This window comes from Aythya ferina (genome assembly GCF_964211825.1).
Source record: "Aythya ferina genome assembly, chromosome: 9".
Taxonomy (NCBI): Eukaryota; Metazoa; Chordata; class Aves; order Anseriformes; family Anatidae; genus Aythya; species Aythya ferina.
This window is the reverse complement of record NC_140305.1, coordinates 13,403,097-13,423,206: the sequence shown is the minus strand read 5'-3', so window position 1 is coordinate 13,423,206 and position 20,110 is coordinate 13,403,097. Positions and strand designations below refer to the sequence as shown.

The 20,110-nt window shown below is 48.1% G+C and overlaps 3 protein-coding genes across 8 annotated transcripts in view; 2 read left to right on the top strand and 1 right to left on the bottom strand.

Moving 5' to 3' along the window:
• Positions 1-2,131: 2,131 nt before the first annotated feature.
• CEP19 (centrosomal protein 19) lies at positions 2,132-5,850 on the bottom strand. 5 transcript variants are annotated; one of them, XR_014695994.1, is made up of 4 exons: positions 5,047-5,840; positions 3,745-3,943; positions 2,937-3,448; positions 2,132-2,793 (listed from the first exon to the last, which is right to left on the bottom strand). XR_014695994.1 is itself a non-coding variant. In XM_084529658.1 (3 exons), exons 2-3 carry the CDS (start codon positions 3,872-3,874, stop codon positions 3,087-3,089), a joined length of 492 nt encoding a protein of 163 aa, XP_084385784.1. In that variant the 5' UTR covers positions 3,875-3,943; positions 5,112-5,850; the 3' UTR covers positions 2,879-3,086. The 5 variants fall into 5 exon arrangements, 4 of the variants coding, with proteins under 4 accessions (XP_084385784.1, XP_084385785.1, XP_084385783.1 ...); XM_084529658.1 differs by lacking the exon at positions 2,132-2,793 and having other exon boundaries at positions 2,879-3,448; positions 5,112-5,850; XM_084529659.1 differs by lacking the exon at positions 2,132-2,793 and having other exon boundaries at positions 2,879-3,448; positions 4,944-5,840.
• Positions 5,851-5,873: 23 nt separating this feature from the next.
• Positions 5,874-10,615, top strand: PIGX (phosphatidylinositol glycan anchor biosynthesis class X). 2 transcript variants are annotated; one of them, XM_084529655.1, is made up of 6 exons: positions 5,874-5,965; positions 6,058-6,121; positions 6,456-6,597; positions 7,937-8,150; positions 9,247-9,347; positions 10,415-10,615. In XM_084529655.1, the coding sequence occupies exons 1-6, from the start codon at positions 5,920-5,922 to the stop codon at positions 10,574-10,576; spliced, it is 729 nt and encodes a 242-aa protein (XP_084385781.1). In that variant the 5' UTR covers positions 5,874-5,919; the 3' UTR covers positions 10,577-10,615. The 2 variants fall into 2 exon arrangements, with proteins under 2 accessions (XP_084385781.1, XP_084385782.1); XM_084529656.1 differs by lacking the exons at positions 5,874-5,965; positions 6,456-6,597 and having other exon boundaries at positions 5,972-6,121.
• Positions 10,616-14,377: 3,762 nt separating this feature from the next.
• Positions 14,378-20,110, top strand: part of PAK2 (p21 (RAC1) activated kinase 2) — a 44,728-nt gene continuing 38,995 nt past the window's right edge. The window contains exon 1 of the mRNA XM_084529958.1: positions 14,378-14,521. The gene's annotated coding sequence lies outside the window, so the exon portion shown is untranslated. The remainder of the gene's footprint in view (positions 14,522-20,110) is intronic.

Here is a 20,110-nt window from a genome sequence, read left to right as displayed (position 1 = left end):
CAGCCGGGTTCTTGCATCATCATGGGTATTTTTGCTGGCCCAGCCCGTCGCACCCCTGGAGGAAACTCCAAGGCACTACTGACGAGGCTGAGACGTCATTTCGCTCTGCTGCTCTAACCAGACAGGATCATATCTTATTTTTTTTTCTTTAGAGGAAAGCAAGGGAAGTTGTTTCAACATGGGCAGGCACCCCAGTAGCACTGAGATAATGCACCCCGGCTGCCTGCCCCCTCCAACGGTGGCCTCTGCCGAGCTAATGCCACGGCGTTACCCAAATCTTCCAGGCAGGAGTTTTGCAGTGAGAACAGGTGAGACGTAACACCATGCTTTAATATTTCTGTGATGCCCCGTGCCACCTGTGTGCCTTGGGACAGGGGCAGACGTTTCACCCCGTGTGCTGTGGCAGCCCTCCTGCCCAGCTCGGAGGCTGTGGCGCATCCGCAGTGCCCTGGGAGTGACGCTTGGGATCTTCCTGAGGAGCAAACCAAAGCTGCTGGGGTTTCTCTGCAGCAAGGAGACGCTTGCCCTGTGGCCACAGAGGAGATCATTGTCTCTGCTACACCAGTGGCATGCAGTCAGAGAGCTGAGTTGAAAACTGAAAAAAAAACCACCAAACACGTGGAGCCTTATCTGATGTGCAACAGGGGCTGCTGCTCGGCACAGCCACCATCTTATCGCCGTGCTCAGGAGGAAGGCGGCTGTAGTACGATGCTCTGCGGACTAAACCACGCTGAATGACGCTCCTGCCCCTGTGTCGTTTAAAAAGCTCCTGATCCAGCTGGCGGCATGAAGCTGGGGCAGTTCGAGGGCGCAGGGTGGGAGGAGATCTCCTTCCTGTGGGGAAAGCCACGGTTGGATGGGGCAGGGGCTGGCTGAGATGGGAAGCCTCACATGGGGATTTTCCTGGACGCTAATTGCCCTGAAAGCTAATTGCAGAGCTGTACATCATCCTGCTGGGAGATCTGGCTGACCTTGGTCGCCTCCCACTTCCTACCAGCACGATGCCGCAGATGGAGTGGTTCCTGGCGTGAATCCCTCAGCCACTGCTTAGTGCTCAGCTTGGGCAAAGCTCGACTGTGCTGTGATTGTGGAAGCATTGAGCAAGATATTTTCTCTCGCAGCGTCATTTTTTTTTAGTTATTACTTTTTTTTTTTGTCAAAACCCATCTGCAAGTTTTACTAAGCTTCTCCAGACCTGGGCATAATATACTGTTACGGCAAGAGGCTGGAGGCTGTTGGAGAGCAAAAAGCAAGCAGCACTCGGCATCCTTCCCCCAGGGTGCAATAAATCACCTGTGGAACCCACTGCTCTCTGGAGGGAAGGAGATGCCTGCGTCCTCCTGTTTTACGTGGCTTGCTCCATCCCGCAAGCCACCCCAGTGAGGCCCTGTGCCCCCCGAACCACTTCCAGAACTGATGGCGTCAGCTGGCAGCAGAAGCATGGGGCTTTTTGAGCTGCCAGACCTTTGCATTCAGGCTGGGGCAAGCTGGGCTTGTTCCTCCTCTTGCATCATCACCAAGAGAATAGTTACTTTGCAGGCTGCACTGATTAATGGTTGCCGTAATCGCTAGCCTCTGCAGCTTTGCTCACATGTGGTTGATTTGGGGTTCTTTGGCTGATTTTGCTGCTGCAGGAGAGCAAGGGCTCCTGCTCTGGCTCTGTGGGGGCTTTCTGGAGCAAACAGAAGTGTTAAAAGCTGTGGCTTTGCCACTGGAGTCCCAGGAGCTGCGCAGGAAGAGGCTCTACCGGAGGGGTGCCTTGGACAAGGCAGCAGACAGGGAATGATGACTAACGATGAGGTAAGGAGCCAGGAGAAGGTTTGTGCAATGCTTGGGAAACCACGGCTGGCACCGCGAGCGCCTGTGAGCAATGCAAGTATCAACCAGGGCCCAGGCTGCTTCTCAGCTGGTAGGACAGAAGTTGGTTTGCTCTCCTCTCCAGCTGCTCGCCTGCAGCAGGACATCAGGTGTGCAGAAGTGGGCTTGCTGAAGGCAAGATTTATCGCAGACCTGACTCTATCATTTCAGCGTCTATCACTTCATCATTTTCTAAAGAATCCTAAACCTAATTCTCACAAGAGAGCATGTCTTGAAGAATACAAACCAGGGAGGTAGGCAACAGGACTAGAACTTCAGTGGGATAGTCAAAATATTTATTTATTCGTAGAGAGAAACTTTTCAGTGATCACCAAAATGCTACTTGGAGGAGTTTTTGCTGTAGTTTTGCTTACTTGCCACATCAGTTTCTTCCCTGGTACTATTTAGAGTATGCTGGGAACTGTAGTCTGATGAGGCAACGGTGGTAAAATTTTTGTTTTACTCTAAGAGCACCCCTAGTCTCTAACTTTCTACCACACTAATTTTTTCAAATAGTGTAAGAACACTTTCCTAGAACTGAGCATTTACTGAAAGAGCATCATCTCTGGCAGCGAAAGGAAGGAAAAGGCCTCACTTCATCAGTTTGAAATCACCGCCTTTTCAGAGTACTTTCAAGAACAACTTATTTTCTAAATATACCATTTCTTAAAAATAAGGATTTTTATTTGTGTAACCCGAAGCTGCAAATTTAAGCACTGCTTAGGGAACGTGAGAGTAATATGCTCATTGCAGTGGTGATTTATCCAGCAAATAGCCGAGTACACATTTCACATTACAAGTAGCAATAAATACCATATGCATACAATAAAGCTTTAACGTTGCTTCCACGATATAAATATTTAAGACTTCATTTTCAAATGAAGCTGAGCAGAAATCACAGCAAGGCAAGCTGGTGAGGTTCTCAGCCAAAGCGGACTGAAATGTAAACACATGAAAGAGAAATAATTTTAAATTATTGTAGGCACTCACACATAGGAAAAGATTAAAAACACCCAACAAGTTCAGCTGTCCCATTTCCATTTCTTAAAGTTTATTTAAACCTGAAACCGCTGCAATACCTTTGGCCTCCGATCCTCCATGGCCAATGTAATTCAATTCATCAACTAGATGAACTGAAGAGGATGCAGCAGAGCAAGTACGATGACACTGTTCTCTCTGCTAGGCATATGGGATTTGTCCCTGCCCACCTAGGTAGTCTTTGCCTGGAATCAGACTTCTTCCCCTGACTCCACATCCCAGCCGCAGGACTCCAGCTGCTCATCCTGTGGAAACTCAACCTCCACGTCGTAGATAAAATCTGGGTCATCCTTCTTCTTCCTGTTCTTCTCGAAGAGCTCATCCATGATGCTCTTCCTTTTGGCCAGCTCCTTGTCATCCAGTTTGTTCATATCCTCTTCCGGGTCGATGGTCTCTTCCTGCTGAACCTTTTCCAGGCTCTCAGCCAGACTCTCTCCTCTCAGATGACCTTTCAGCAAGCTGTGCAGCTTCTCTAGCTGACGTAGCGAGACTCCTTCTAGGTAAGCCTTGTGCTGAGGGTTATTCTTCAGCTGCTCTGCAGCTATGCTGCAGTCTGAAGAGAAAACCACCCTGAAGAATTACAGGGACAAGCAAATTTCCTCATACAAAGAGATCCCCCACTCCCAAGCCCTCACAAGTGAGACCTCCAGGTTTAGCAGAGCCACTGCTTGGGTTAAGATGCTGACCTGGGCTTCCCAGGAGAGGGAGCATTACCTAAAACCCGCTGTGCACTCCCTGCCTGCTGGTGCAGAGCTACCCAGCAGTGACTAAAAATGGTGTTACTGACCAGCTGCTCCTCCTCTGGGTGTGGAGGGGACTGAGGGCATGCTGCAAGCAAACACACCACACCTGAGAACTTGGAGAAATTCCTGACAGGCATGATGCGCTGGCGAGTCTTTTCCTTGTCCTTTTCTTCATAGATCAGGATAATGGATGGAGGCTTAAAGCGAATGCCGCACTTCTTCGCAATGCAAGCCATTGCAGTTCTTGCTGACAGCTGAAGCGTGCTTGATTTTATTGGAAGAGTCTTCAGCAACTTCAGCGCTCACTGAAAAACAGGAACAAAGGGAAAGAAAGCATGAGTGGCTCTTGGTCGTTGTCTTTTATCAGGATTAGTGACCCACATGCAGTAACAATGTGCACCACAGTGCAAGTCTCCCTAACTCTGGGGGGACTTGAACACATCCTTATGTGCAATTTGAGCTGGGCATGGGGAGCAGAATGACTCTCGAGGTTTCATTTACACCTTTGTCACCTCTTGGCTTTTGAATCTGGATTACGTATCACACACAAGTTAAATTCTTAGTCCACAGCTAAGTAAAGAACTGCACAGTCAAATGATACCTAAAGCACATTTCATAAGGTAAGGGAGAAGCCTGCACGCATACAGTTGGCGTATCTAACGTGGGAATTCCTTTTCAAAAAAACAAAACAAAACCAAAAAAAAAAAAAAAACCATAAGAAGAAGGGCAGCAAGTCTGTTTTTTTGTAAAGGTTTCTTATGGTTTCAGAGTGATCTCAGTTCAGCAGCATATCTATGACTAATGATGGATGGGATAAGGAGAGAGGAGATTCAAAATGAAGAACAACTGTGATTAGATTCCTTTTTAGGCATCAATGAAAATATGACATTGCTTTTAAAGAGAAATGACATCCACCTGTTTAGTCATTTTCAAGCTAAAGTAGACCACCAAGGAAACTGAGAAGTTAAGAGTGACAAGCAGAAATGCTTTGGACGTAGGGCGTTAGAGGTGGTAGAGTTTAAGCTATATAATGATCATGAAGGCCAATGATTTATTAAGGTTTGAAAATACTGAGCTGTTGTGTGGGGAGGAACAGGGAACTTTTGCCACACACAACAGGTGGAGAAGGAGGTGGATGGGGTGGAAGAGCTGACTGACTCGCTAAATCTATAGCTGTATTCATATAGGTGGCAAGTCCAGGCTGTATGCCCTAGAAATTCATTTTTAATGAACTAAGGACTGTGAAATGGATGACTGTGAAATTAATTAATAAGGACTGTGAAACCCTCGAGTATCTCAGCGCACAGGTCAGCTACGAAGTGAACGAGGTTAGAAAGCTCATCCATAATTATCCTTCTTGCTCTTCTCTGAAGCATTTCATCTGGCAACTGGGGAGAGGAACATTAACCTGGCTAACAGTGACAGCTTCTCTTTTTCTGCCTGATATTTGTCCACACACAACATGCTCGAGACCTCCTCGGTGTCAGCTTCTCCTTTAGCTCTGACGCCGCTCCTTCAGGTTGGATGGCATATGAGAGGAGACCGAAAGATCCGGGAATGCTGCTGCAGATCCTCCGTCCCAGCTCAGTGCTCTGGATGCACGCATTGCTTTCCTTTGGGTTTCAAGTAAGTGAAAATGTGCTGAATGTCCAGGTTATCTCTGACTGTGCTACAGCCTGCAAGAAGGCAAAGCATAGAATTACAAAAACCAAAATTAAGAATATATGATGGCTCCAAATCAAGAAAAAGTAGTAATCTTTAAAAGTTATGTTGAAGCTGAGGTGGCGGAATTCTTCTTTGTTAAAAACACATAGGAAAGAGTTCAAATTCGCAGTAATATTCCTCAATACTGAAAATTAACAACAGTGGCTGTCCTTTAAAGCAAAACTAGCTCAAAATAATAATAATAATAAAGCAGAATTCAGTTAAGAGTCCCTTTTGGTAACTTAAAACGAGAAGCGACGCCTCCAACGGCCGAAATCCCTCTGTAGAGTGCAAGCAGCATCACGGCAGGGACATCCCTGGGGGAGAACGACAAACGGGAGCAGAAGCCGCGGGGGGCGGTGAGCAGGGACAGGGCATCCCCTGCCTCCACGGACCGCGGCAGCGCTCCCGGTGCCCGTAGGAAGCCCGGCGAGCGCTGGGCCGGTGCCGGTGCCGGTGCTCAGGCCCCGCCGGCCACAAAATGGCCGCCCCGGCCTCCACAGCGTGAGGGGGCGCAGCGCAGCGCTGGGGCCCGGTGGCGGGGCGGGGCGGTGGGGCCGTGAGGAGGAGGTTCGGCATGGCGGGGCTCAGCCCCGGGCTGTTGGTGTTGTTCTGTGCTCTCCGTGAGTGCCTCGGTCACCGGGCGCGGCGGGGCCCCGATGGTGGGGGTGGGTGGCGCTGTGCCGGCGCTCACCCGCGCTGTGGTGTTCCCCAGAGGTGCAGGCTGCCGGCCGGGGAGCCGCCGTCACGCAGGAGCTGCTGCAGGAGGGGTTCCACAGGTGGGACCGGGTTTGGGGTCGTGGGGACCGGGTTTGGGGTCTGGGGGACACAGTGCTGGAGTTTGGGGTCTGGGGGATGTGGTGCACGGGATTGGGGTTTTGGGGGGTGTGCTGCTGAGCTTTGGGGTCTGGGGAGCTCGGCTTTGGGGTTTGGGGATGTGATTAGGGTGAGCTATCAGAACCACAGGCTCCTGGCTGGTGAGGACGGGATGGCTCTGGGTGGACAGGAGTTTGTAGTGCGGAACACGCAAGAGCTGCACCTTACCTCCCTGCATGGCTGTGCTGCCTGGGGAAACGTGGGTGTAAGCGTGCTGCTTGTGTGCCTTGGTTTAAGGGACCTGCTGGTGAAGGTTGACCTTGGGGAAGCCGGGGAGTGGGCTGGAGGATGCACGGTGGTTGCTAGAAGTCAGCTGCCGCCAGGAATCTACGTGGATCCCTACGAGCTGGCGTCGCTGCAGCAACACAACTTAACGAAGGTAACGACCCAGAGGGTCAGGCCGCTTGCAGCCTTTCAGGTAAGGGCGTTCACATGCTCTGCCAGCAGCTGAAGAATGCCTTGCTCAGGAGGCTGCACTCTCTGGTCATCATCTGGCTCCTTAGACCAAGGTGATTTGTTCCCTGGCCTGGAAGTTGCTGCACAGTGATGTTTGTGACTTCTCATTGCATCGCTGTCGTACCGGCACCACCTGGCACAGGGCAAGTGGTGTGTAATGTGCTGCTGATGTTTCTACATGCAGGCATGCCTGTCAGCTCTGCTTAGCCTCAGATAAGTAAAAGCTATTGGTATGGTGGTAAAAGCAATTCAGACTGAAAAGAAGGATGATTAACCCCAGCAATACAGGAGCAGGGTGGGAACAGGCAGGGAGCGTTTTCAACTGGGCTGTTCGGTCTTCCTGCCAAGACGCTGTGTCAAGGTCTTCAAAAGTGCAAAGCAGTGGCTTCCCTGGCGTGCTTCAAGTGGATCCGGACTGAGGAGTGTCACCGCTTCTGTTTCATCACAGCTTTCCTTCTTACCTTCCAAAACACGCTTCGTGGGTTGGATAGAGAGACATGTGTTAAGGCTGTGGCTTTATGGTAATCTCCTTAGGTGCTCAATTCAGTTAAAACATAGAGGCAATGCCACTGAGCAGCTTCTGTTGAAATGCTTGCAAGCGCAATTACAGCTTTGCTAATTGGTGTTACTAATTAGCGCCTGTTCAGTTAGTGTCAGGCTATCGGGAAGGTTGCGTTGCAGACTTCCCATAGGTAAGAATGACTTACTGGAGAGTGAGTTGAAAAGCTGTTTTGTAACAGCGTAAGGACAGAATTTCCAACCTGATTCTCCTAACCAAGAAATTGGGCCCGGTGTTAGAAAATAGAACAAGGAAAAAGGTTTCCACTAGAATTGCATTGTAGTAATCTGCCATGTCTAATGAGAGGAGACAATCACTTCCCAACGCTGCCTTGGTGCTGGGCATCTCCTGGGAGGGTACCTAAGTTGTACAGCTGAAGGTAAGTATCAGAGAGATACTTAAAGATTTTCTGAGTAGCTGTTATAGACAGCTGTGGGGGTTCAAAGTAAGCAAATGTGAAACCCTTCCCCTACACATAGAATCAACTCCAACAGTAGTTTTCTTGGTGCTCTGAAGAACAGCGTGTTAATGCAGGAGTTAAACTTTTTCCCCCCTTTTGATGCTGCGTTAGCTTACTGCAGCAGACTGTGATCACTTAAGTCCCATAATCATGCATGAAATATTCATACCTCTTTTTTTCCCCGTCTCTCTCTCCTGTGCTGATTCTGGTTGCGACCACATCTGGATCTTTGTGTACGTGCAGGCGGTGTTAATTCCTGACATCGTTGATGTGGAGGCTCCTGAGTACTCAGCCACAGGCCTTATGGTTCTCCTGTACCTGGAACACGACCCTCGCTGTTCGCGCTGTTTCAGAGGTGTTTTGCCTGTGCATGTGCGGTACCACCGGCCAGCTGGGGACAGGGAGGAGGCACTGGTTGCTCTGAAGAGTCCAGAAGTACTGGTCTGCTGCTGCGATGGTGAGATAGAGGCTCTTTGTGTACTCTTTTTGGGGAGAGAGGAGGAGCTGTGGGTAGTACAGAATCTGGATTTATACCTGTTTTCTGGAGGTGGAATTTCTTCCACCTGGGGAAATACCACATGAACCCCCCACATGAACACGAGGGGAGGATAGCAGCCCTGATAAAGGCCACGTTGTCTTCCTCTTGGCATATGCTGTGCATTAGGGTGGACGCTGCTGCCTGACCAAAGGCAGACTGATTGTTAACAGACTGCTTGGAGTTGTGCTGCTGCCATCAAACCCTTGTACTGTAGGGATGGGCTCTTTTGCCTGTAAGCGCTGGCAGTTGATCTGTTTGTCACACCCCCTGCAGGCCCTGGTTTGTTAAAGGTCGGCTGCTCAGACCATATTTTCACAGCATTCTTGTGGCAGCTGAGGCTGTGTAGTGTGTATTTAAAATTATTCACTGTCAGGTACTTAGAGCAACCGAAGTATTCTAAAGGTTTCCAAGCTTTTCTTCCTGTGTTTGATTAGGGGAGAAAAGATAGCAAACACTTCCTGATGGTTGTGGTTCCCAAATTCCTCTAAAACAAGAATCTGGTATCCTCTGACAGTGAATATTTTATGTGAACGTTGGCGTTCTCTGTTTTTGCTAAAAATTGTACTCATTTCTCATGAAATTGTTCTTGCTAGTCTCCACATCAAATGTGCCACTGATTCTCAGCTCCTTTATCTTATTCTGGGTGTTATTTGAGCAATGATTTTCTGGGATAAACTTAGGGGCAGGAAACACTTCCTTGGTCAGATAAAAGGAGTGTGAAATACTGCTATTTTTTCTGCCATGTTTAATATTGATGAGCAGGAAAAATATTTATTATTAATATAAAAGTCGTTAAAGTATTGGAGGGGAATTCTTGCATGCATCAATGGGAGGTCAGCTGGGAAAAACGAAAGAATGTCTTCCATGGTTTTGGGGAAGAGAAATTGTAACTGCATGGCTAGAGTTGAGGGGTGTGCAGGCCAAAGGTGAATTCTTTGCCCCGTTAAGGACAGAAGGTCCAAGATCGCATGAGTGAGATTCTTCCATAGGTATCCACTGTATCTGTCTTATGTAGATCACCTGTCAACGGAGAGCTGGAAGCCTGCTGAAGTGGAAGTTCCCTGCTCAGGGAAAAGGGACTACCCCTGCCAGTGGTACAGCGCAGCACACAAACCTGTGAGTTCATATTTCTGAAGGAAATTCTTGGTTCTTGTTTAACAGTTGCTGCCTCTTTCTGTGATGAGCAACTTGCAGAGCACAGGACCTAATCAATAAAAGCCTTGTTGTGTGAATTCTTACAGAGGCTCCCTTCTTCCTTTCTGACCTGGTTTTAATGGGTGTTACCCTGCCATTCTGACGTGCCTGCAATTGCTCGGTGCTCTTCTGTGCTCTTGACAGTGGCATCTTCTCATCTTTTTTTTTTTTTTTTTCCTTAATACTTTGCTTTGAATCCTAGGATATAATTGGCACTAAATTAAGAAAAGCCATAGCATAGGTTTTTCAGATGAGTAGCAAAGTGGGAGAACCCTGTTCCTATCTAATAGGAAAAAGAGTAAACCCCCTAAAGTTGAAGGAGTAAGATCTTTAAAAAAGGCCACTGCTGCTTGTCATTGGATTGGCTGAGGGTCTAGATAGATGAAGTTTTCTTTATTGTGTTCAAAACTAAGGAAAGTTGGATCCTTAGTGTGGTCAACAACTGCTTTACAAACTCAGAAAGGTTGTGCTAGCGTAAAGATTCAGAAATAAGACTAATTTGTTTAATAACAAATCTGTTGGTTGTGTAACATGCATGTTTTCCTACGTTTAAGATGTCTGCAGATGTCTGTTACATGTTTTGGAGCTTTCTGCATCACAGAGAAGCCAAATAGTTGTTTCCCATGGAGAAAACTGGCTTCTCAGTGATCTGCAAAATGCTCATTCAGAGAGTGTCTCTATTCAGTGCTGTATTATGTACATGTCCTCACTGGCAAGCTTAGAGTAAGAACAAAGCCGTGGAGGATATAAATAGCTACTATTCAAAATGTAGCAGAAACTTTTTGAGCTTTGTACAATAAGACCAACTGGCTCTCTTTACGGGCAGTAAATCGAAAGGTTAAGTTCCATCTCAGTTTTCTTCTGGGATTAAAAAATCAAGCCTTAGCAAAGGGCTAGTTAAATAGTGCTCTGGTTACTAGTCCTCTAAGCTGCAGTTGGAAAGAAACAGCTTGTTAAGTGTGCGTAATCCATGTATTTTTCTTTTGTAGGCATATGAAGAATTGACTCTTCAGGTTCCAGTGGGGCTCAAGCAACATAGTGCCTTAGTGTGCGTTGTGACTCTTCTTGCCACGGTGTTCTGTTCCAGTCTGATTCTTGCTGCTGTATGCAAGCACGGACACTTCTTCTCCCTAGTCACCTGCTCAGAATAAAGAAACAAGGAGCGACTGAGCTCTGTGCAGCAAAACTAACTCAGTGTTACATTGGGTTCCTAAGTGAATCCTTCTCTACTGTTATTTATATCTTGGTAATTCATGCAGGTCCTGTAACAGATTATAGTTCTCTTGGCCTAATTCTTACAAACACCTTTCATGCGCAGAAGACCACTTTGGTGTACTGTGAATAGACAAAGCAGATGGAGGATAGCAATAGAGCTGCAGAAAGCTGAAAGGACTGCCACAGGCAGTGCAGCAGTAGTCAGGAACAGAGTCTCAGTCTCTGATTCCTTGCCCCAGGCCAGGGCCTGCTTCAGCTATAGTGCTGCTCCTTGCAGAGGTGTTCTTGAATTCAAACCACCTGACTGGGGAGTGGTTATTAAGGGTATGAAAAACATTATCTAGTCATAAATGTTTCTGAATTTGAAGCTTGTTTAAACTGTCCACGTGGGTCATGCGTGAATTTCCGAAGAGGACTTTTTTATTTGGGACCGTAGACGGCTTAAGCAATCTGTGCTCTGCTAAGGACTAGGAGGGATTAGCTGCTCTTGGTCAAATCATTCAGAGTTGAAAGAGCTTAGAAAATTCGAAAGGAATTTCACGCTGTATCAGAAGCTAAAAGAATCTCCCTTGGGAGATTAAAGCTGATGAAAAGATACAAACTAGAAGCAAACATTTAGCAGACTTGCATTCAGCCATCAGAGCAGTTAATAAATGCATGGAAATGGAAGGCTTGCTTAATGGAAAAAATGAGTTGCTCTGGATTGACAGAAGTTGGTTGTTGTTTTTAATCGTCAGTAGGTGGCATTGTGACCTTACTGACAGGGGCGGTTGGAGAAAATGTTATACCTCACAGAGTTAGTTAAGAGCAGCTGATTTTTGAGGGAGTGTGGGGGACATCAATGAAAACGCTGGTTTTTAAATTCTGTCCTCCTTTATATGCAGCCATGACTGCTTCACAGCAGAATCAGCCTTTCATCACTGTCCAGCTGTAGCTTCAGGATCCCCTGGGCATCCTTCCTCTGCTTCTGCTGAAATTCAATAGAGAGCTCGTCTTGTGACTTTGCCCGCGACAGGTTGGCAAGTGCTCTGACACTGGGCTCTTGTTTTCCTCTGACTGTGCTGAATGATGATGGCTGCGCCAGTACTTCATGCGCTACCTCAGAGGCGTCATGCACTGCATCTGTTTGGGGGAAGGGAGAAATTCAAGAGGACAATTGCAGGGAGATTTGGTGGCTCTTGCAGTAGGTCTGAGGAGAGAGGCTGTAATACTTGCCTCTGAGTGACGTTTTTAGCTCCCAGAGTTGAGTTTGTCCTTGAGCTTTCTCTCCGGTGCAGGTACGTCATTCTGTGTTGCAGTTTGACTCGTGGAATGGCAATGTCCGAGATTGCCACTTGGCTTGGCAGGTCTTTATCTCCTGAAAACCCACAATTTCTTTAGCATCAGATAAGACTGGTTGAAAATCACAAGTATGCTAAAACAAGCTGCCTGACAGTGTAGTCCAGTGAAAGGAAACTAATTTCCTTGTGACAAATGAGGAGAATATTGCAAGATATAAAAGATGATGAGTAGATGATTTGGAAATGTGTGCAAATGGTGATGCAAGAATGTAAGTGCATTAGTGGTAGGATGTTCTATGAGCAACTGTGGCAGGAGGGGCTTGAATTATTGGGGGCTTAGCACTGTTAGTATGAAACAGATTGTTGATTTTAGAATGTAGCTGCTGGAGGGTGAGAGGGAAGGTTTTCAGTGCACTAATCAGCTTGTGTGGCTCCTGGTTTACTAAGTATATCTACTGAGAATTCATCAAGATCCCATTGATGAGGTTTTCAGGTGAGCTGGAGTAACATTGATTCTGATTAATGTAAAATATTAGAGAAGTTGCAGAAATTTCAGTGGATGTTTTTGCTATGGCAAATAGCAAGTATTTGTTCTTTTTAAATGCATAGCATTTGAATTAAAGTATAATAGATGTTCTTTAAAAGCTGTAAATAAGTATATTGTAGCGTTAAGCATGGAGGAATTAATCTCCAAGTTAAACTTTCTCTCCCATACCAGAAACTAGAGTCATCAAGCAATCACTGCATTTAACAGGCATGCCTTGGTGCGTGCCAGATAGCAGAATGTAGGTGCCAGTCCTGCAGGAATTGCTTTTAAGTGCAGAGGAGCTGTGAGGCAGTGAAAAAATTATTTGAAAAAAAATCTGGCAGAAATGAGGTGACTGCATGGTAGTTTGAGTTATTAGCAAGAGAACATAGATACATGGGTTGGATGCAATTTATTCATCATTAACAGGTATAAGGACAGAATTAAAGGAACTACAGCAATGAAAGAAAAGGGGGCATTAAAGGCCATTTTAGGAGTTAAGACTTTCTGAATCACCAATGAATGTGTAACAGCAACAAAGTACTCCTAGTTTCTTTTAAGAAAATGTGCCTGGGGAGACAAAAGAGTGGGAGGGGGTTAAGGGTTCTGAAAAAGGGTTTGGAGTAGGAATAGGGCGGATTTAGGGGTATGTGGCTAAAGCAGTAAGGAGAAATAAGATTTTATAGGGAAGGAAAGCAGAGCTGAGGGAACCATGAAGCATAAAATCTGTAGTTTCTTGAGAGGTACATGACAGTGTAGAGACGAATTAGCTTGAGCAAAAAGGAGAGTCAAATACGGAATAGAGTTGGAGAGGGACAAAGCAATATGAAAGGAGAAGTGATGAAGAAAGAAAGTGGCCAAAATACTGTGGATCTGTGGGGGCAAGGTTTCTGTGAGCAAGAACTGCAGTAGCTCTGTGGAGAGTAACAGAAAATGATGACCTAATGTAGCTGAAAGCAAACAAACTGGAAAGGCTGATATGCACTGTTTGGACTTGTGTGCTGGCGTGAGGCTGTAGGGGAAGCTCTCCTGTAAGATGTTTATCAAGAGGGGCTACCTGATGCGTGCCCTTCTGAAGGAAAAATCAGATGTTGCTCCAAGCCTGGGCTGACAGAAGAGGTGAGATCCAAGCTGCAGGGCAGGTGGATGTCTAGGGAAGTTAATGTGGAAGACTAGATGTGTCAGGGATTTTAGGGGAGACAACTTGAGGGCACACGTGGTGCTTTCTCAGTTGTGTTGCTGCTGCATCTCTTGGTACCTGGGCGTGAGTAGTTACGTGAGATGGCTCAGCTCGCCGATGGAAGTGGCGACACCAGAAGTTATGCTGAGCACCAAGCTCGTGAACTCCCGATTGACCAGGAAACTTAGTGGGGGTGGTGTTAATTTGCTGTGGGACAAAAACGAGCCCCTTCCAGCACCTTCAGGGCACGAGCAAGGGTGGCACACGGTGTGGATGAGGAAGCTCAGCCCGCTTGGTGCTCCCAGGCACCCATTTGTGGCCTCCTGGCTGGGAGCGCTGGCTCCGGTGGGCCTGAGGGAGAGGCAGCAGGGGGCGAGCTGGTTTTCATCAACGAAATACGAAGGAAATAGATCTGAACGAAGAAGATGGAAGTGAGGGCTGGGTGAGAGCTGGCTTGGACAAGGTGTCTCCGCCCTTTGGCTTTTTCCTGTTTTTATTTTCAGAGCTGCGGGGGGTGCACCCCAGCCGGGTGCCCCCGGGGGGACACCGCTGGGCTCTGGGGGGCCGTGAGGAGGCAGCGCGGAAGCCCCCCAGGGCGTCCCCTTCCCGCCCAGCCGCCTCCCCTCAGCGGCGCGGACTACACTTCCCATCACCCCTCGCGCGCCGCCCCCGTCTCCCAGCGCGGGCGGGGGCTGCCGGGAATTGTAGTCCCGGCGGCGGCGCCCCTCCCTCGCGGGCTGTGGCCACGCGCGGCGGTTCCGCTTCCCCCTCCGGCTCCTGCCGCCGCCGCCGCCTCGGTGGGTGCCGCCGCCGCCATTGCAGAGGCGCCGTGTGGCGGCCGCGCCCCGCTGCCCCGCTCGCCCTTCCCCGAGGCGGCCGGCGCCGCCTCAGCCCGGTGAGTGCCCGGCTCCCACCTGCCGGCCCCGCCGCTCCTTTGTGGGGCCCTCCCGGGCCTGCGGGCGGCGGGGCCGGCCCCGTTTGCGGGGCGCTGCGGGAAGCGGCCGCGGCGGCGCCGCCTTCTGAGGCCCGGGAGGGAGCGGGAGCGGGAGCGGCCCGGCCGTGAGGGGCCCTCGCTGCCCCGTGGTTGCCGTGGGGTGGGGTGCGGGGGGCAGCAGCGGGGTGTTTGTGGTAGAAATGCTGGAAAAGCCCCGCTCGGGGCGGTTTCCGCAGCCCAGGTGCGGCGCAGGTTGGGAGCCGGCTCCTTTGTGGCCGGGCCGGGGGCACGGGGCTGCCCCCCGGGGCCGCCTCCCCGCCTGCTGCCGCCGCCCTGTCACCGGCAGGGCCCGAGCTGGGGGCCTGGTGCCTGCCAGCAACCTCCCCGAGGCTCGTTTGGGAGCCCGGAGGCCATCGGCTGCCCTTCAGGCCCGGGCGGCAGCAGCAGCATCGTCATCCGGCCGTGCTGCCCCTCTGACGGTGAGGGGGGGGCTGCTTTACAGCCCTTTTTGGAGGTATCATGATAACTGGCACGGTAAGGGGGCATTCCGGCATGGCATACAGTGTTTTTTTAATCCTCTTATTTGTGTGGTTTTCTGCATTTGCCTTTTTTTCTTTTTTTTTTTTTTTTGGATGTGTTTTATGCTTGACAAAGCAGTCTTTCTCTTTTAAAAAAGTCCGGGCTGTGCTTTTCGGTGTGGACTGACTTCAGGGTGTGCATCCCGGAGTGGTGCCTCCCCCCCTCAGAAAAAGGGAACTGGCTACTTGGTGGTTCACTTTCTTCCTGTAGGAGATGGAGGTGATTTAACTCGCAGAGATACTGTGGAAGCAGGCTACAAAACATCCGCGTGTAACCAAGCGTGCTGTTCCAGACTTGTGTTACCTGAGAGTGGAGGGATTGGGTCTTTTATTATTACAGACTAATAGACTGAAATAGAAGTGGCACAGACGCTGAAAACGTAAAGCCTTTGCATTACAATTTTTTTTTAGTAGAATCTCTAAAGGAATTGGAATGGTTTGTCAGAATCCACCAAGCGATGTTCTAGAGGAAGGAAAAGCCGTCCTCTGACGTCTACTGGTTGGATCCTTCAGTTTCTGAGGCTAGAACAAAAAAGCAGTAACATAGAGTCTTTGAGCTACCTTGCACATCGGATTAGTGTCTGCTTTGTGCAGATGCCATAATTAAAAACATTGGGCAACTAAATGGGCAACCATAGAAATGTCTGTCAGCATCTGCTGTATGTATTTTGAAGTTTTAACAGAGTGCAACGTGTTTTGGTGAGCTGGAGGCACGCACGCTCTGAGCTGCTCTGGGGCAGCTTGTCAGGGGCTGATTTACTGAGATAAAATTTGGGCCTGGTTACAACTCGCCTGGTTGGCCAACTTGGGGAGATTTGTTCCGGAGGCACCTGCTCTCATTTCCTCTCTGGGATGGATGCTGGAGTGGATGGGTGAATGCTTTGACCATGTATGGCAGGTCTCATCTTGTGCTTATTTTAAAATGTGTCCTTTTAAAAACTCATGCATGCTTGCATTGCTTAAGTCAGCCTTTCAGCTGCGTTTAAAAGGGAAAATCCGAGCACCTTTGGTTTCTAAATAACTTCAGGAAAGGCGGTAAGGGTATTGATGCTTCTGATTTTGTCCTTGTGCTGGTATAAAGGCTGTAGGGATGTGAGTGTAGGTCTGTGTGTTTCACTAATAAGAGCTACTTCTGCTTTAGAGTTCTTGTATCAGTCTTGTTTTAATTGAACCTTTTATCTGTTTTCTGTGTCAGAAGGTTTGAGGCGCTGATAGCTTCCCTGTGCCAGTATATTCAGTCACATTTATTGATATGCCCGTAGGTAGCCACAACAAAGAAAAAGTGATTTGTTTTGAAAACAAATTGTAGTTACAGGGACACTGCTCTGAATGGCTGGGCCCAGCGCTAACAGAGCAAAGATCAGTTGCTGGGGTCAGAAACTGGGACTCGAGAAGAAAGCATTGAAAGGGAGTTGACTCCCCGAAGAAACTAGGGAGAAAAGATAGTGGAAGTGCAGAGGTGGGGAGAGCAGGAGGAGGGCGAGTTCCTCAGCAGCCAGAAAAAACGTGTGCTGGGCTGCTGCCTGCTCAGCTCAGCCTCGAGATGTTTGAGAAACTGCATTTTCAAGCTCTTCAAGCACCCATGTTTCATGTAAAACAGCTTCTGCTGGTGTTTTGTGAAAATAAAGTGAATTCTGCAGTTTGGTTATGGTGAATGGATGAGTTTGCTTGCTGTAATTGAGATGGTTCCGTGAGAATAATGGGCCTGGACCAGGTTGGAGCTTATCAAATAGATTCCTCTCAAGCTGGATTAACACCGATGTGGTAATGCCAGGACTAGGACTTGTCTCTGGAGCAGCAGCAGCGGGCTGACTGCAGAGGCACAGAGCGAATGCACCCTCCTGAATGACAGCGCTGCTGGCGCTTGGGAAAAGGTGCAAGCGAGTCGCCAAAAGAAGGTGGTTGTAGAATTTTCTCTCCTTTTTTTCTAAAAACTTGATTACTGGGACCAGTTCTTCTCTTTTCTCATCAAAGCGGAGGCGCTGTCCTGGAGTGGAGGAGAGATTCAGAAAGACTGCAGCCTGCTCAATCTGCAGTTTTCCAAGGAGACCCCTCCCTCCTTCCTCAGTCTAAATCAGGTTTGGCCCAAAACTTCAGGAGTTTTCCAGTTGCACAGTGTTGTCTTGGAGAGGTTTCTGTGCCTGCTGTGGCTGCTGAACAAACATTTCCAGTAAGTTTTATGTTGCAAACACTGAGGTTACTCACTGCTCCTTGCCCTGCGAAGTGTAGCGCTGTTACAGATAACTAATCAGCCCAAGTGCGTGAATGCCAGGCTGAGCTACTCGGCTGAGTCTCAGAAACGATAAATGCAGCACTTGGCCCAGTGCTGGCTTGATTCTGCGTCCCAGCAAGGTCGGGTTGAGTGGGGAGGCATCTCGGGTAAGCTCTGAGTGTTTGCAGGACTTGACATTGCTAAGGGTAAGCAGAGCTCATCATTTGTATCCAGGCCTTGCTGTGCTGCTCGTGGCCTGTGAGGTCTCCAAGTGTGGTTTTGTGTCAGGTCATGCTTTGGTTTAGCTGGAAAACGTGTGCTTCGGTGCTTGTGTTTTGACTGATGAGAGGAGTGCCCGAAACAGGTGGAACCCCTGGTTTGGGCCTTGTTGTGTGTCTGACTCAGTAGGTTTTTTTATGTTGACTGTTCTTCTGTTTTCCCAGCTGGGAACTGGAATTAATCAGGCTTTGAAAATGCTTCTCCTCGCTGAGAGCTAACCGTGGGCATGTCTTAGCTCCCAGCCCAACACTGGTGGCACTTTGCTGGCCTTCCTGAGCTGCTGGGGAGGACCAGCTTAGTGGACAACCTGCTGGAGTTTTCTTTGTGGGTCTTGGATGGAAACTTTTTTTTTTTTTTTTTTTAAACTAGCTTCTGGCACACAGTTATTTTTTGTGAAACTTCACCTTTTATCGCTCTTGAGGGAGAAACTTCCCATCTCGGAACTGTGTCTGCAGAGTCCTGCCTCTTGCTAAACTCTTCTGCTTCTGGCATCCTCCTCCAGAGGCTGGCATGGGAGGAAGCTCGGGTCCTTTCCCCAGGCAGCTGGATCTTAGTGCCCTGCTCCGAGCTGCTACAGCTCTGAAATTGTACGAGGGTCTGGCACGTGCAGGGCAGTTCTGCTCTCCGTGAGGTTAGGAATGCACCTTTAAAATTAACGTTTTTTTGTTGTTTGCATGAATTTGAGGTGATCGGAGTCACTCCCTGTGATTTAACAAAAGGCATTCCTTATGTGTTTGAAGGTGATGAGATATTGAAATGCTGCAGAAATTGGTGAGGCTGCTTTTTTTTTTTTCCAGTCAAGAGAAGTGGATTTTGAAATTCTCAGTGTGTCTAATCTCTGTTTATGAATTTCAAAGTGCTTCTACAAATTTTTGCTTCCTCTTCTAATGATGTACTGGTGCTTAGAATGTGTTTTAATGAACACCCCTTGCCAGGGGAATGTAATATTACTCCTAGAAAGCTTTGCGCAGTAGATCAGTTATCTTTTCCCAAAAGATGTAAGCCCAGCATTGGTGTGGGTGTGTTGACTGTGGATGGTGAGTAAAGAAGAAAACAGGCTCTGAGAAAAGCAGCAGTGTTTGGTTATTTATGCACGAGCATCTGCAGATATTAAGCTCTGAAAAAAGACATCCCTGCCACAGCTGTGCAGAGGTGGGTTTGGATGAAGATGATACATTGCCGTGGCAGATTTCCATCACCGTTCCTGTCAAAAATTTCAGTTGTCGTTTAGTCCTGGATCAACACAGTTTGTTGGCTCAAATACACAAATTTCTTGCCCTGTAGTTGACCAATATAAAGCCAGTAGCTCCCTTGGAGCAACGACTTTGTCCAAAGCTGTATGCATGAATTGGCTACTGAAATCCTGAATGTTGTCCTGGAGGATACGTGGTTACCTGCTGCCAACACTGGTGTTGCGTTTGTCTTTGTTCTCTAGCTCTATGCTAATTAGCAAAAATTGTTTCCTATCTTTAAAGGAGTTGTTTTGATAAGACAGGTTTAATTCTTTCTAATGCTGGAGTTTCGTTTCAAGGAAAAGCATCTGTAGGAAGGAGTCAACGTGTTGGGGCAACCGTGCCTTGCAAGCGGTATGCTGCATAGAGAAAGGGATTTAGCGTAACGTGAACCAGAATCAGGGCAGCTGGCAGGTGTGCTGAGGGCTGGGAATGCACTAACAAGGCTTTCCAATTCAGCCTCTGCTTTTTGCTGAAGTTTCCTGCTGCTGCTTTAGTTGCTGGTCCTGGATGTTTGACTCATTGTGTAGCCACAAGAATTTACGACTGTCAGCACGCAGAGGCTTTCCCTTAGCTTCTTTCACCAGTGAACTTAGAGCTTTATCCAGTGCTGCGGGGTTTGGTTTGGAAATGAATGTAATACTTTAAGTTGTATCCGCTCTTCATTTACTGTCTGTCCAGAAGTGCTGCTGCTACCAGGGTTATCTCTTGGACGAGAGAGAAAAGGCTGTTTCCAGAAGATGTTTTCTAAATCACCTCTGAATGTTTAATAAGCTCTTCCCTCTTGGAAAGGTCTCTGACGAAGTGGGAGCCTGGAGGAACAAAAGTGAAAATCGCTCTCTCCTTAGCCCGTCTCCTGCAAAATGCCACCCTCTTCGAAAGGGTGCTTCTGGGGTTTGGGGCCTTGTTATGCTGAGGCTGGACAGAAGCTGGCTGGGCAACTCCTTGTGGGAATGGGTCGTTGGAAGGGGCCGTGTGTGTTGTGTATTATCTGCTTGTTAAAAAAAAAAACAACAAAAAACTTATTTTTTTCAAGGAAGTGACCTTGAAAATTTCAAAACATTACAAAAAAAAAAAGGTTAAAAGGGAAGAAATGTAAGAGTTTTTCATCTTTTTCTTCTGTTTTTAAGCTAACCTCTTTGACCAGTGAAGAATTAGACAAATTAAATATTGTTGCCTTTCAGGGTATCAGAATTGAGGGACAAGCGATTTTTGGCTCAATTCCAGGTGCTGCAGAGAAGGGCCTCTG